Source organism: Chiloscyllium punctatum, chromosome 1, assembly GCF_047496795.1.
Source record: "Chiloscyllium punctatum isolate Juve2018m chromosome 1, sChiPun1.3, whole genome shotgun sequence".
Taxonomy (NCBI): domain Eukaryota; kingdom Metazoa; phylum Chordata; class Chondrichthyes; order Orectolobiformes; family Hemiscylliidae; genus Chiloscyllium; species Chiloscyllium punctatum.
The window spans coordinates 157495727-157512329 of record NC_092739.1 but is presented as its reverse complement, the minus strand read 5'-3'; the positions used below and the strand labels follow the sequence as shown (position 1 = coordinate 157512329).

The 16603-nt window shown below is 43.1% G+C and overlaps 1 protein-coding gene across 2 annotated transcripts in view; it reads right to left on the bottom strand.

The window, feature by feature from the left end:
• LOC140481344 (dedicator of cytokinesis protein 2-like) overlaps positions 1-16603 on the bottom strand; it is a 1260160-nt gene that overhangs the window by 224807 nt on the left and 1018750 nt on the right. For both annotated transcript variants that reach the window (XM_072577382.1, XM_072577391.1), the window contains exon 35: positions 9743-9899. In XM_072577382.1, the coding sequence (XP_072433483.1) occupies positions 9743-9899 (157 nt within the window). The remainder of the gene's footprint in view (positions 1-9742; positions 9900-16603) is intronic.

The window sequence follows — 16603 nt, the reverse complement described above, 5'->3', positions numbered from 1 at the left end:
TGGGAAGAGGTGTAATCCAGGTAGCTGTGCGAGTCGGTGGGTTTGTAAAAAATGTCAGTGTCTAGTCGGTCGTCATTAATGGAGATGGAGAGGTCCAGGAAGGGGAGGGAGGTGTCAGATAAGGTCCAGGTAAATTTAAGGTCAGGGTGGAATGTGTTGGTGAAGTTGATGAATTGCTCAACCTCCTCGCGGGAGCACGAGGTGGCGCCAATGAAGTCATCAATGTAGCAGAGGAAGAGGTGGGGAGTGGTGCCGGTGTAATTTCAGAAGATCAACTGCTCGACATAGCCCACAAAGAGACAGGTATAGCTGGGGCCCATACATGTGCCCATGGCTACCTCTTTGGTCTGGAGGAAGTGGGAGGATTCAAAGGACAAATTGTTAAGGGTGAGGACCTGTTCGGCCAAACGAATGAGAGTGTCAGTGGAAGGGTACTGTTGGGGATGTCTGGAGAGGAAAAAACGGAGGGCTTGGAGCCCCTGGTCATGGCGGATGGAGGTGTAGAGGGATTGGATATCCATGGTGAAGATGAGGCATTGGGGGCCAGGGAAACGGAAGTCTTGGAGGAGGTGGAGCGCGTGGGTGGTGTCTCGAACGTATGTGGGGAGTTCCTGGACTAGGGGGGATAGGACAGTGTCGAGGTAGGTAGAAATGAATTCAGTGGGGCAGGAGCATGCTGAGACAATGGGTCGGCCAGGGTGGTCAGGCTTGTGGATCTTGGGAAGGAGGTAGAACCGGGCAGTGCGGGGTTCCCGGACTATGAGGGAGATCTCCTGAGGTGATGAGGGTCTGTATGGTCTGGGAGATTATGGTTTGGTGATGGGGGGTGGGGTCATGGTCGAGGGGGCAGTAGGAAGTGGTGTCCTCGAGTTGACGTTTGGCTTCAGCGGTTTAGAGGTCAGTGCGCCAGACTACCACTGCGCCACCTTTATTCGCTGGACTGATGGTGAGGTTGGGATTGGAGCAGAGGGATTGGAGGGCTGCGCATTGTGAGGGTGAGAGGTTGGAGTGGGGGAGGGAGGTAGACAGGTTGAGGCGGTTAATGTCCCGGCGGCAGTTGGAAATGAAGAGGTCAAGGGCAGGTAATAGGCCAGCGTGGGTTGTCCAGGTGGATGCAGTGTGTTGGAGGTGGGCAAAGGGGTCCTCAGAAGTTGGTCGGTGATTGAATGGCGGAGTGGACTCGATGGGCCGAATGGCCTTACTGCCACTCCTATGTCTTATGGTCTTATGGTCCAGGGAAAACAGCCCAGGCTGTTCAGCCTCTCCCTATAGCTCAAATCTCCAACCCTGGCAACAGCCTTGTAAATCTTTTCTGAACTCTTTCAAGTTTCACAACATCTTTCCGATAGGAAGGAGACCAGAATTGTATGCAATATTCCAACAGTGGCCTAACCAATGTCCTGTACAGCCACAACATGACCTCCCAACTCCTGTACTCAATACTCTGACCAATAAAAGAAAGCATATCAAATGCCTTCTTCACTATCCTATCTACCTGAGACTCCACTTTCAAGGAGCTATGAACCTGCACTCCAAGGTCTCTTTGTTCAACAACACTCTTCAGGACCTTACCATTAAGTGTATAAGTCCTGCTAAGATTTGCTTTCCCAAAATGCAGCACCTCGCATTTATCTGAATTAAACTCCATCTGCCACTTCTCAGCCCATTGGCCCATCTAGTCCAGATCCTGTTGCAATCTGAGGTAACCCTCTTCGCTGTCCACTACACATCCAATTTTGGTGTCATCTGCAAACTTACTAACTGTACCTCTTATTGTTGTGGTTCTGTTCGCCGAGCTGGGAATTTGTCTTGCAAATTCTTGTACCTCGTATGCTCACATCCAAATCATTTATGTAAATGACAAAAAGTAGAGGACACAACACCGATTCTTGTGGCACTCCACTGGTTCCAGGCCTCCAGTCTGAAAAACAACCCTCCACTACCACCCTCTGTCTTCTACCTTGGAGCCAGTTCTGTATCCAAATGGCTAGTTCTCCCTTTATTCCATGAGATCTAACCTTGCTAATCAGTCACCCATGGGGAACCTTGTCGAACATCTTACTGAAGTCCATATAGAGCACATCTACTGCTCTGCCCTCATCAATCTTCTTTGTTACTTCTTCAAAAAACTCAATCAAGTTTGTGAGACATGATTTCCCAAGCACAAAGCCATGTTGACTATCCCTAATCAGTCCTTGCCTTTCCAAATACATGTACATCCTGTCCCTCAGGATTCCCTCCCACAAGTCAGGCTCACTGGTCTATAGTTCCCTGGCTTGTCCTTACCGCCCTTCTAAAACAGTGGCACCACGTTTGCCAACCTCCAGTCTTCCAGCACCTCACCTGTGACTATTGATGATACAAATATCTCAGCAAGAGGCCCAGCAATCACTTCTCTAGCTTCCCACAGAGTTCTCAGGTACACCTGATCTGGTCATGGGGATTTATCCACCTTTAACCGTTTCAAGATATCCAGCACTTCCTCCTTTGTAATCTGGACATTTTGCAAGATGTCACCATCTATTTCCCTACCGTCTATATCTTCCATATCCTTTTCCACAGTAAATACTGATGGAAAATATTCATTTAGTATCTCCCCCATTTTCTGTGGTTCCACACAAAGGCCGCCTTGCTGATCTTTGAGGGGCCCTATTCTCTCCCTCGTTACCCTTTTGTTCTTAATATATTTGTAAAAACCCTTTGGATTCTCCTTAATTCTATTTGCCAATGTTATCTCATGTCCCCGTTTTGCCCTCCTGATTTCCCTTTTAAGTATACTCCTATTTCCTTTATACTCTTCTAAGGATTAACTCGATCTATCCTGTCTATACCTGACATATGCTTCCTTCTTTTTCTTAACCAAACCCTCAATTTCTTTAGCCATCCAGCATTCCCTATACCTACCAGCCTTCCCTTTTACCCTGACAGGAATATACTTTCTCTGGATTCTGGTTATCTCATTTCTGAAGGCTTCCCATTTTCCAGCCGTCCCTTTACCTGCGAACATCTGCCTCCAATCAGCTTTCGAAACTTCTTGCCTAATACCGTCAAAATTGGCCTTTCTCCAATTTAGAACTTCAACTTTTAGATCTGGTCTATCCTTTTCCATCATTATTTTAAAACAAATAGAATTATGGTCGCTGGCCTGAAAGTGTTCCCCCACTGATACATCTGTCACCTGCCCTGCCTTATTTCCCAAGTGTAGGTCAAGTTTTGCACCCTCTCTAGTTGGTACATCCACATACTGAATCAGAAAATTGTCTTGTACGCACTTAAGAAATTCCTCTCCATCTAACCCTTTAACACTATGGCAGTCCCAGTCGATGTTTGGAAAGTTAAAATCCCCCACCATAACCACCATATTATTGTTACAGATAGCTGAGATCTCCTTACAAGTCTGTTTCTCAATTTCCCTCTGACTATTGGGGGGTCTATAATACAATCCCAATAAGGTGATCATCCCTTTCTTTTTTCTCAGTTCCACCCAGATAACTTCCCTGGATGTATTTCTGGGAATATCCTCCCTCAGCACAGCTTTAATGCTATCCCTTATCAAAAACGCCAATCCCTCTCCTCCCTTGCCTCTGTTCCTATCCTTCCTGTAGCATTTGTATCCTGGAACATTAAGATGCCAGTCCTGCCCATCCCTGAGCCATGCTTCCATAATTGCTATGATATCCCAGTCCCATGTTCCTAACCATGCCCTGAGCTCATCTGCCTTCCCTGTTCGGCCTCTTGCATTGAAATAAATGTGGTTTAATTTATTAGTTCTACCTTGTCCCTGCCTGCTGTTACTGTATGATTCACTTCTGTTCTCAGCTGTACCCATCACAGATTGATCTCTTTCCTCACGATCTCCCTGGGTCCCACCCTCCCACCTTACTAGTTTAAATCCTCCCGAGCAGCTCTAGCAAATTTCCCTGCCAGTATATTTGTCCTTCTTGTACAGGTCACTTCTACTCCAAAAGAGATTCCAATGATCCAAAAATGTGAATCCTTCTCCCATACACCAGCTCCTCAGCCATGCATTCATCTGCTCTATCCTCCTATTCCTGCCCTCCCTAGCTCGTAGCACTGGGAGTAATCCAGATATTACTACCCTTGTGGACCTCCTTTTTAAATTTCTGCCTATCTCTCTGTAATCTCCCTTCAGAATCTCAACCTTTTCCCTTCCTATGTCGTTGGTTCCAATGTGGACAATGACCTCTTGCTGGCCCCTCTCCCCTGTGAGAACATTCTGCACCCTCTCTGAGACATCCTTGATCCTGGCACCAGGGAAACAACACACCATTCTGCTTTTTCTCTGCTGGCCACACTCTGTCTATACCTAAACGTGTGTCTATACTAAAGAATCCACTAACACAATTGATCTCTTGGAAGCCGATGTACCCCTCGTTGCATTAGAGCCAGTCTCAATACCAGAATCTTGGCTGTTTGTGCTACGTTCTCCTGAGGATCCATCACCCCCTATATTTTCCAAAACAGCATACCTGTTTGAAATGGGTATATCCACAAAAGACTCCTGCACTAGGTGCCTACCTCTCTTACCCTTCCTGGAGTTAACCCATCTATGTGACTGTATCTGAGACTTTCTCCCCTTCCTATAACTGCCATCCATCACATACAGTTGCTGCTGCAAATTCCTCACCGCTTCTATCTGTCTCTCCAACCGATCCACTCAATCTGATAAGATTCACATCCAACAGCATTTATGGCAGATATAATCAGCAGTAACTCTTAAACTCTCTTTAAGCTCCCACATCTGACAAGAAGTACACATTGCTGCAAAGGCCATTTTTGCTCCTTCACAATCTACAGACCCAGAAAATAACACCATCTTATTCTTCTACAAAATACTGCACCAGGTTAAATTAAGAGCTATGGCTGATATTTTAAGTTTAATCCAGAGACTTATGTCCAAAAACATATAATCAAGAATCCACTGTGCTCACTAATACAGCCTTTCTCTTGGACAGATTTATAGAATCATAGAGTCATAGAGACATACAGCATGGAAACAGACCCTTCGCTCCAACCTGTCCATGCTGACCAGATATCCCAACCCAATCTAGTACTTAAAACAACAATTAACTTATCTGATTCTGTGCTGTGAACTTCGCCCAAGCCAGTTCCTCCAAGATTAGTTGTGAAATTCACTGTTTATTAATTTTCCCAGATGCACTCCGATGTCCAGTGACACACGAATTCAAAAACAGCAAAGGCAGTAACTGTGCAGGTTCTCTCTCTCTCTCTCTCTCTCTCTCCTGCACTGTCCTCACCATGTGCTTCCTTCGTCTGCTCTTCTCCCTTTTAAAACGGCTGTTGTTTTGACTTTTTTTTCCAAAGTTCCCAAACAATGCAACAGCATATAAAACAGTCGTTGCTGCTCCTGGAATTCGAGGAAATCACCTCCAGCACCTAAAGTACCTCAAAAAAAGGAGCAGCTCTTATAGCCAGAAATTTTTCCCATCCTCCATTTTGGATTACCCAGAATCCTTTCCTTCATAGCCTTTTCTTGAGTGAGGGTGTTAAACGAATCTGGAATCATGTCAAGGCTTGATAGAGAGCAACCCTGATCCAAAACAATGGGAAGATGGGATTCAGGGGCTGAGTGGACCAAATCACTTCAGACTCGCCACTTTGTCATAGAATCATCGAGCTGTACAACACAGAAACAGACTCTTTGGTCTAACTTGTCCATGCTGACCAGATATCTCATCCCATTTGCTGGCATTTGGCCCTTATCCCTCTAAAACCTTCCTGTTCATGCACCCATCCATATGTCTTTTTAAATGTTGCAATTGTATCAGCCTCCACAACTTTCTCTGACACACACCAGCCTCTGTGTGCCCACTTAGGTCTCTTTTAAATCTTTCCCCTTTCACCTCAAACCTCTGCTCTCTGGCTTTGGACTCCTATCCTGGGAAAAGACCTTGTCTATTCACCCTATCTATGCCCCTCATGATTTTATAAAATCACCGCTCAGTCTCCAGTGCTCCAGCAAAAATAGCCCCAGTCTATTCAGCCTATCCCTATAACTCAAACTCTCCAACCATGGCAACATCCTTGAAAATCATTTCTGAACCTTTTCAGACTTTGCAACCTCTTTCCTATACTAAGTGTTTAACTCCTCAAGGTAATGGTCATAACAATGGAATTATTAATACGAGCATTGACAATAATACCAGGCTCAAACCATTGCTGGGAAACTGTCATGATATCACTTCATTTCATAAGAGTCAGGATTATCATAGGATCCCTATAATGTGGAAGCAGGCCATTCAATCCATTGAGTCCAAATTGACCCTTTGTAGAGCAGCCCACCCAGACACACGCCCCTACACTATCCCTGTATCTCTGCATTTTCATGGCTAATCCACTTAACTTGCACATCCCTGGACACTTCCGGCAATTTAGCATGGCCAATCCATCTAACCTATGATTAGAAAACCTTCTTGTGGTAATGGTGATCTGAAAATATCATCAGTTGCTGAAAAATCATTGTGTATTTTCCCAGTGCTCTTTCGGGATGGAAATCCACCTTCTTCACCTGGTGCATTCTACGAGTCTCCAAATCACCACCAATGTGGTTGACTCTTAAGTGTCCATTGACATGGCTCAGCCAGCCACTCAGTTCAAGGCTAATTAGGGATAGGCAACAAATGCTGGCCTTGCCAATGACACCTGCATCCCAGGAAAGGAGCCAATTCTTCAAACAGAAGAATCCATTCTCTCCTTGATCTCAAAAAGTGTTGCTGTGACATTTTTCTATTCACAGAAACAAACTGATCTGGAAGTTTTTGCTCTTGCTTCAGAGTTCATTTACTCTTTTTTGGAATCATGTGATCCAGGAATGTTAAATATTGCCATGGAGGTGTTATTGTTAACTGCGTCGCTACATACAGTTCTGGTCACCACATTACCAAAAGGATGTGGAAACTTTGGAGACAGTGCAGAGGAGGTTCACCAGGGTGTTGCCTGGTATGGAGGGCGCTAGCTATGAAGAAAGGTTGAGTAGATTAGGATTATTTTTATTAGAAAGACAGAGGTTGAGGAGGGAACCTGATTGAGGTCTACAAAATCATGAGAGGCATAGACAGGTGGATAGCAAGAAGGTTTTTCCCAGAGTGGGGGACTCAATTACTAGGGGTTACAAGTTCAAGGTGAGAGGGGAAACGTTTAAGGGAGATATACATGGAAAGTTCTTTACGTGTTGCTAGCGAAGGTGGTAGCGGTGGGCATGATAGCGTTACTTAAGATGTACCTAGACAGATACATGAATGGGCAGGGAGCAGAGGGATACAGACCCATAGAAAATAGGCAACAGGTTTGGATCAAGGATTTGGATCATCACAGGCTTGGAGGGCCAAAGGGCCTGTCTTTGTGCTGTAATTTTCTTTGTTCTTTGTTCTTAATCTTTCACTTCCCCTTTCTCCCTCTCTTTCCACTCCTTACCACTGGCATGTCTCAACTTAATGAGCACAAACTTCAGCTAAATATTTAAAATGAATCATTTTTAATTGTAATTAGAAAAAGGCTCACAGAACAAATATGATAATAAGCAATAAATGTCAGGGTGATTCATCCATCCTAAACTGTTTTATTAATGGTTGGCAAAAATAAATGATTCAGCAGGCAGTGTCCTGGAAGAGGGAATCCTGCAGCAAACTAAACTGTTTACTATTCTAATATAAATGAAGGGATTTGATAATTTAGGCAAAAAGGAATTCTTCAAGTGGCAATGCCACTACTGCTACATCAAGAAAACACACAACACCTCTACTTCCTCAGGAGACTAAGGAAATTCAGCATATCCACACTACTGCTACATCAAGAAAACACACAACACCTCTACTTCCTCAGGAGACTAAGGAAATTCAGCATATCCACACTACTGCTACATCAAGAAAACACACAACACCTCTACTTCCTCAGGAGACTAAGGAAATTCAGCATATCCACACTACTGCTACATCAAGAAAATACACAACACCTATACTTCCTCAGGAGGCGAAGGAAATTCAGCATATCCACAATGACTCTTACCAACTTTTGTAGGTGCACCATAGAAAGCATCCTATCCACATACATCATGGCTTGGTATGGGAACTCCTCTGCCCAAAAGCGCGAGAAATTACAAAGTGTTGTGAACACAGCCCAGTTCATCAGGTAAACCAGCCTTCTATTCCCTGGTTCTATCTACACTTCCTACTGCCTTGGGAGTAATCAATGACCCCTCCCTGCCTACTTTCTCTTCCATCCTCTTCCATCGGGCAGAAGATACAAAAATTTGAAAACATGTACCAACAGATTCAAGAACAGCTTCTTCCCGGCTATTAGCAGACTTATGAATGGACGTCTCATATATCAGAACTGATCTTTCTCTGGAGCTGTAACATTATATTCTACATTCTGTTCTATTACCCTGATGTACTCATGTAAGGTATGATTTGCTTGGTTTGCCCATAATGCAATATTTTTCACTGTACCTCATAGGTGACAATAATAAAATCAAAGCAAATCAAATTTAGGTCTTGATGTCCCGAAATAAAAAGACAAAATGTTAAATTTCAACATTTTACAAATCAGGTATCAAATATAAAGACTTGGAAGCTATATTAAGAACTCAGCGAAGGCCAGTCATGTATCAATTGAAATAAGTCCCACTTTCCAGTCAGTTCCATGACTTTATATGGCAAATCCAAGTGATTTCTAAATATGGGGTTGAAGTCTCTACCATCATTCCTGTACTTAAGATGAAGGAGATTTTGGAACCATGAAGAGTACTGTATTCCATTCTAGTGCTCCCTGAAATTCTTCATATGATGTTTTGTCCAGTTTCAGAACAACGATAAGCTCTGCTTTCAGGAGTTTGCAAGGACATAAAGGTCCTAAAGATTGATTGCTGCCTGTGAGATCATCAGCTGATGGGGTCAGAGTGAGTCACCATGACGACTAGTGGCTACAGAGGCTTGGCAACAGATGAACAACAGCAAATCCAATGTCAAGCCCACACCAAGACTTAGGACATAGAACAATACAGCACAGTACAGGCCCTTCGGCCCACGATGTTGTGCCGAACATTTGTCAGCCTCATGTGCAGCACTTGTGGAAGAACCTGTGCCTCACGGAATGGCGTCTTTAGTTCGCTGAAGAAAGGGGTTTGTCTGCCTCTTCCCCAGAAGCAAGGATGTCAGGAGAATAAAAACTTATTTATTTAGATTTAGATTTTGATTTTTATTGTCATGTATACTCAAGTACAAAAGTACTGAAGTATAGTGAAAAGTGTATAATGTCGCCACACAAAGCCCCATCTTAGATACAAGTATCTTGGTACAGAATCATAAGAACCAGGTAGAAAGAAACTAAAAAAAATAAAAGTGATACATTATAGTAATTCCTAGCTTTAAAAATAAAGAAATAAGCTAAAAGTGAGACATTACAGTCTTTCGAAAGTGCTACAGAATTTAAATCCCCTAGTTGCTTTGCTGAGATTTGAACACATATCTCCAGATCATTGTCAAGTTTACCGAATGACTAATCCAGTGTTTTGGCATATTCCAAAGATGGCAAATTGATTACTTTTGTCTGTAGCTATCTTGTGATGCAGTAACTATATCTTTAAAGAGCAATCTCTTGTATAAGTACTGTGCAGACAAGTAACTTCCTTCCTTGCTATGAAAGCCTTTCAGCTGAAGAGTGCTGATTCAGATTTAACTCTACAATGTGTTTAGTCACTTACCAACAGGTTTACGGTGCAGCTCATGCTGTGGGCCTGGTTTTCATCATTCATTACAGTCCTGTAGTCCAGCAGCCTTTCCAGCAGGCCAGTTACCAAGGTAACAAACGTTTCACCTTGCTTTTCCAGGTAGTGGTGTTTTTTGCAATGTTTCAATAGGCTGAATTTTTAAAAAAAGAACAAAAAGAGAAGTTGGTATTTGCATGTTTTTCTGAGAATCAAAACATAACTTGCCCACTTACCTCTCCACTTCTGAGAAAAAGGGAGGCCATTGGATGAAATTCAAAACCCATAACTCAGCAAGGATGGTCACATGCTAAACTGCTCCAATTCTTAGTTCTTCTTGGGGTCTTTTTTTACACACACGAGGCAATGATATTATCGCTGGTCTATTAATCCAGAGACCCAGGTCACGTTCTGGGGTCCTGAGTTCAAATCCTGCCATAAATGCAACAATAATCCAGAAATAAGGGCGGCATGGTGGCACAGTGGTTAGCACTGCTGCCTAACAGCACCAGAGACCCGGGTTCAATTCCCAAACAGGCAGCTGTCCGTGTGGAGTTTGCATATTCTCCCCATGTCTGTGTGGGTTTCCTCCTGGTGCTCCAGTTTCCTCCCACAGTCCAAAGATGTGCAAGTTAGGTGAATTGACCATTCTAACTTGCCCGTATTAGTCAGGGGTGAATGTAGGGTAATGGGTCTGGGTGGGTGGCTCTTCAGAGGGTCGGTGTGGATTTGTTAGGCCGAAGGGCCTGTTTCCATACTGTAGGGAATCTCATCTAATCCACCTAACCTGCACATCTTTGGATTGTGGGGGGAAACCCACGCAAACACAGAGAGAATGTGCAAACTCCACACAGACAGTCACCCGAGGCTGGAATCAAACTTGGGTCCCTGGCGCTGTGAGGCAGCAGTGCTAACCACCGAGCCACCTTGAGAGATCCAATAAATGCTGTGAACAGGGTTTCTTCAATATGAAGAACTTGTATTAAATTAGCATCTTTAACATGCCCAAAGCAGCCTGAGGTACTTCACAAAGGTGACATCAGACAAAAATTGACGTTTCCTAATTTATTTTTGTGTTTTATAGAGTTAGGTCACAGGCTGGATATTACATGTGCCAGTTGCGCATATTTTCAGTGGGTGAGGTAAAATAGTTTTGGCGTACAGCCCATCAGCTTCTCATCCATTTCCAAAGTTAGCCCCACAATACGGAAGGTGGGTGGACATCAAATTCAATACAATGGACAGCCCACCCTCCACATGTAAATGAACAATTAAAAGCCAGCCAAGTTCAAAGCTCGTCTAAGTGCAAACATTCCCTGTCCATATTATATTAGATTTGAGGTATTGTTGTCATCATTCATTACAGTCCTGTAGTCCAGCAGCCTTTCCAGCAGGCCAGTTACCAAGGTAACAAACGTTTCACCTTGTATTTAAGTACAGTGAAAAATCTTGTTTTGTGAGCAGTATAGGCAGATCATAGCAGACAAGAACGTACAGATCATATAGTGCTTAGACAGAGCAAGGTTCACAGGTACACAGCACAGGAGGTGTGCAAAGCAAGATCAACATGAACACAATCAACATTATTTGAAATTATAGAAAGTCCACTCATCGGTCTAATAACGGCAGGGAAGAAGCTGTTCTTGAATCTGTTGGTGCGTATGTTCAAGCTTCCGTATCCTCTGCTTGACGGAAGAGATTGGAAGTGAGTGTTACCGGGTTGGGAAGGGTCTTTGATGATGTTGGCAGCCTTTCCATGGCAACAAGAAGTGTAAATGGAGTCCATAGATAAGGTTGGCTTCCGTGGTAGCCTGGGCTGTGCACAGATAATACAGTTGGAAGTGGGCGGTCACATTTGCAACTCAGTTGTTATGGCTTCGGAAGAACTGCCTGAATGGGCATTGGAAGTGCATTTCATTAGAACTTTCAAAAGTAATGCAATAAATACTTGGTAAAGGAGGAAACTGCAAGTGTCTGGGGAAGTAGCAAGGGATAGTGGGACTACTTATTTTTAAAGAGCGGACATGAATACAAGAGGCCAAATAGCCTCCTCCTCTGTGAGTAGATGCTATCTGGTGACGAATTGAAATGTGAGGACGTGCAAAGGCCAGGGTTGGAGGAATGCACAGCCCTCTGAGTTTTGTTAGCTTAATGGTGGTCACAGATTTTCAGAGGTTCTGGATGGACAGACCAATGGAAGAGGTGGGGGATTTGTACCTTAGGATGAGAATTTTTAATATCGCCGAGCTCAACAATTTTTCCCATCTTTTAACAGGGCTGACTAGCCTGTGCTATGTTTGCAGCATGTTCTGTTTTTGAATGCATTGGCTCACGCCAGGCTTGGCTTTGATGGCATTTGTATTCCCAATGTACAAAGAGAAACATGCCATCAAAGTTGTAGCTGTGAGTTTACAGCTGAGCCAATATCTGAGCTTGTACAATATTCTATATTTGCTTTCTTAATAAACCTGATGACATAAGCACTCAGAACACAGCAGGAGCCATTTAGCCAATGAATCTGCATCAACACTTGGAAAAGCCTACTAAATTATTCCCACACTCCTCTGCTCTTTTCCCAGAACTCTGAAATTTTCTCCTTTTCAAGTATTTATCTAATTACTTTTGACAGTTCCCATTAAATCTGCTTCCACCACCCATTTCAGCTGGTTCTTTCCAAAACACTGCTTTAAGTAAAAGTCTCCTCGGCAGCTGTTCTTTTGCCTATTATCTTCAATTAGTGTCAGAGACTCCCACCTGTAATAATTTCTCCCTCTCCACTCTTTCTAAACTGTCTGTGATTTAGAAACCTCTGCTGTTTGTTCCTTTAAACTTGCCTGCTCTAAGGAAAATCCCAGTATCACTAGTCTTTCCAACTTACTTACTAAATAAAGGTTCATCGGAAAAGAATGAGATCAAGGTAATGCTGAAAATAGTTGAAATGTTTGTCACTGGAAAAGCACAGCATGTCAGGTAGCAACTGAGCCACACTCTTAGATTCTGATCTCCAGCATCTACAGTGGTCACTTTCTCATAATGTTTAAAGTAGCCAAGTGGTCGTGAGCGAGTTCCAAACTTTTGACCCAGTGACACTGAGGGAATTGTGATAAAATTCCAAGTCCGGATGATGAGTGACTTGGAGGGGATCTTGCAGGTGGTAATGCTCCCATGTATCTGCTACACTTGATTTCCTCATGGAAGTGCTCATGGGTTTTGGAAGATGCTGCCTAAGGATTTTTGGTTAATTATGGTACGACACACTTGGCTTCTCCTCGAGATATTGATGGTGGAGGGAATGCTTGTTTGTGGATGCAGTGTCAATCGCTTGGGCTGCTTTACCCTGGATGGTGTTTAGCTTCTTAAGTGTCATTAGAGCTGTACTCAACCATTACACTCCTGACTTGTGCCTTGCAGATAGTAGACACGGTGTCAGGAAGTGAGTTACTCATTGCAGGATTCCTAGCCTCTGACCTGTTCTTGCAGTCACAGTGTTTCTATGGTGAGTCCAGTTCAGATCCTGGTCAGTGGTAAGCCCCCAGAGCATTCGTCTTGGAGAACTCAGTGACAGCAATGTCAAAAGATAATGATTAGATTCTCTCTTGTTGAAGATGGCTCCTTCATCCTTAATAGCACTCTGGGCCTACCTACAAAGTCATGGAGGTCACATGTCAAGAAGGCAGCTTATAACCAGCTTCTCAGGGGCAATGAAGCAAGAACAATATACCCACATCTCACGAGTGAATTTTAAAAGATAAAGACCTACATCTTGTGGGGTGTGAATGTTACTTACGAAAGACTGAGATTGCTAGGTTTTAACTGGATCAGGGCAGGCAGTGAGAGAATGGGAAAATGGATTTGAAGTCGAACATCAGTCGTAATTTTCTTTGGCTTCTGTTTCTTATGTTTTTAAGTGGACCTTTCATGACCTTGTGCCATTAAAGGCAGAGACGTGAAATGTCGCAGTCTGCCAAAGGCTTGCAAGTTGCATTCAATATTGTTACAAGTTTAAGTCTCAGGTCAGTTTTCTTTGTACATTGCTATGAGGGAATCAGACAGTCTAACAGGGTTGTGCATGAGTTATTAAACTCACCACACAAGAATGTTAATGATCAGAGAGGCAGGAAGGCTAACTACATACAAGGATGAGCAAATCTGTTGGCACTGGATAGAAACCTGGGAGATGATTAGTGAGTGATGCAGAAGAGGTCAAAGTCTATTATATTGAATCAATATCATCTTATTCAATCCAAAACAGAAGCTAGAAAAATGCAACCCGCCAGTTTACCAGTAACCTAAATCTTTCTGTGCCTCCAGCAGTTTACCAGTAACCTAAATCCTTCAGTGCCTCCAGCCCTTAACCTTCATTCTTTCTTTACCCGCTGGTCCCTTTGTGCTCTGTTTGAAGCCCTATTCCAACCCATTAATAAATACCTCGGTCCTTCTAATGCTTCGTTTTTTGTCAATGTTTAAGCAGAACTTTCTTTAGCAAACATCAGCCTTTTTAATTTAAGTCAGCTTAAGAGTTCCTACTCTGTTTAGTTTCTTCTTTCCCAATATTGCATGATTATTCCTCTTGCTTCTTAATGTCTTTTTATAAAACTGCTGCAACAAATGACTCCCTGTGGGTGTCCACTGCAGTAATATCGACAAACTTTATGTGTGAGCCCAGGCAGTGGGATGCTCAACCAATACAACAGAGTGTGGTTGATATCCCATCATGTGTGGCACAGTCTGGAATACTCATGCCAAGGAGTCAGAATGGCATTTGTTCAATGAATACCAAAGGGGAGCCAATACATTTAGCCTTACCAAGAGCTTGACAACTTGGGCTGTGTGATCTGGAACTTTAATAAGTGGAGGAACCTCGACTGGGGTATGATTGAAACAAAATATTGGCTGATTAATTTCCTACATTACAAAAAGGAGTCATGTTAGCTTAAACACACATACCAATAGATTCAAGAACAGCTTCAAACCTGCTGTTATTAGGCTTCTGAATGGACCTCTCAAATTTTAAATTTAATGTCGATCTCGCTCTTTGTGAACTCTCTCTGCAGCCGTAATGTTGTATCTCTCGCGCTGTTCTATTACCTTTATGCACTGGTGTGAGCTGCACACAAAATAAAACGTTTCACTGCACCGAGGTACATGTGACAATAATAAATGTGATTAAATGTTTCAAGTTGTGAAGTAAATAAATGGGAGGGCGAATTGTACAATGACTGGATGTTTCTCAAAACATACAGGACTGCTACATATCATAAATGGTTGATGATTTTGGGTGAGTTGGATAATATTTATTTGTCACAAATGGGTAATGAATCCAGCTGTGGGAAATAAATAACTTGTCAAAAATGTTTGTTAGCCTCTTTGAAGCAAGTCTGCATTCAAGGAAACACTGATCTTAAAAATTGGCCACGATGTGGAGGTGCCAGTGTTGAACTGTGGCGGACAAAGTTTAAAATCACACAACACCAGGTTGTAGTCCAACAGGTTTATTTGGAAGCACTAGCCTTCACAGCGTTGCTCCATCACTAGCTACCTGATGAAGCAGCACCGTTCCATAAGCTTGTACTTACGAATAAACCTGTTGGACTATAACCTGGCGTTGTGCTATTTTTAACTTAAAAATTGGTTGAGTGAAGATTTGAAAAGTGTATTTACTCACTAAACAATGGCATTTTTTAATTCATTCATGGGATGAGGACTTCAGTGGCTCGGCCATCATTTATCGCCCATCCTGAATTTTCCCAGAAGGTAGTTAAGAGTCAACCATATGGCTGTAGGTCTGGAGTCACGTATAAGCCAGACCGGGTAAGGATGGCAGTTTGCTTCCCTAAAGGACATTAGTCAACCAGACTGTTTTTTTTTCTTTGACAATCGACAATGGATTAATGGTCACCATTAAACTCTCAATTCCAGACTTTTTAAATCAAGTTCAAATTCCACTATTCCTGATGAAGGGTTTTTGCCCGAAAAGTCGATTCTCCTGCTTCTCGGATGCTGCCTGATCTGCTGTGCCTTTCCAGCACCACTCTAATCTTAACCATAAGCACAGTATTGACAGCAAGAAATAAATCACACGTCAGAGCAGACTGTCTCCTGGGAAATGACGATAAACTCATTCAAAATATTGGTCAAAAAAGCATTTGGGGCATCATAAAGTGAGAATTTTGAGTCATAGAATCATAGAGCTGTACAGCACAGAAACAGACCCTTTGATTCAACTCGTCTATGCTGACCAGATATCCTAACCTAATCTAATCCCACCTGCCAGCACTAGGCCCATATCCCTCTGAACACTTCCTATTCATCTACCCATTCAGATGCCTTTAAATGTTGTAAGTGTACCAGACTCCACTACTTCCTCTGGCAGCTCATTCCATACATGCACCAACCTCTGTGTGAAAGGGTCGCCCCTCAGGTCTCTTTTAAATCTTTCCAATCTTACCCTAAATTTATGCCCTCTCATTCTGGACTCCCCCATCCTGGGGAAAAGACCTTGTCTATTTACACAATCCATGCCCCTCATGATTTTATAAACCTCTATCAGGTCACCGCTCAGCCTCCAACACTCCAGGGAGAACAGTCTATTCAACGTCTCCCGATAGCTCAAACCTTCCAACCCTGGCAACATCCTTGTAAATCTATCCTGAACCCTTTCAAGTTTCACAACATTTTTCCAATAATAGAGGGACCAGAATTGTACACAATCTTCCAAATGTGGCCTAACAGCCGCAACATGACCTTATACTCCAATTTCTCCAAGTATTTACAGACTTTGGGATACAGTGGGGTATCATAGGTTGTCAGTATCACGCAATACAGAAGAGGCCATTTGGTCCATCAAGTCTGCACTAC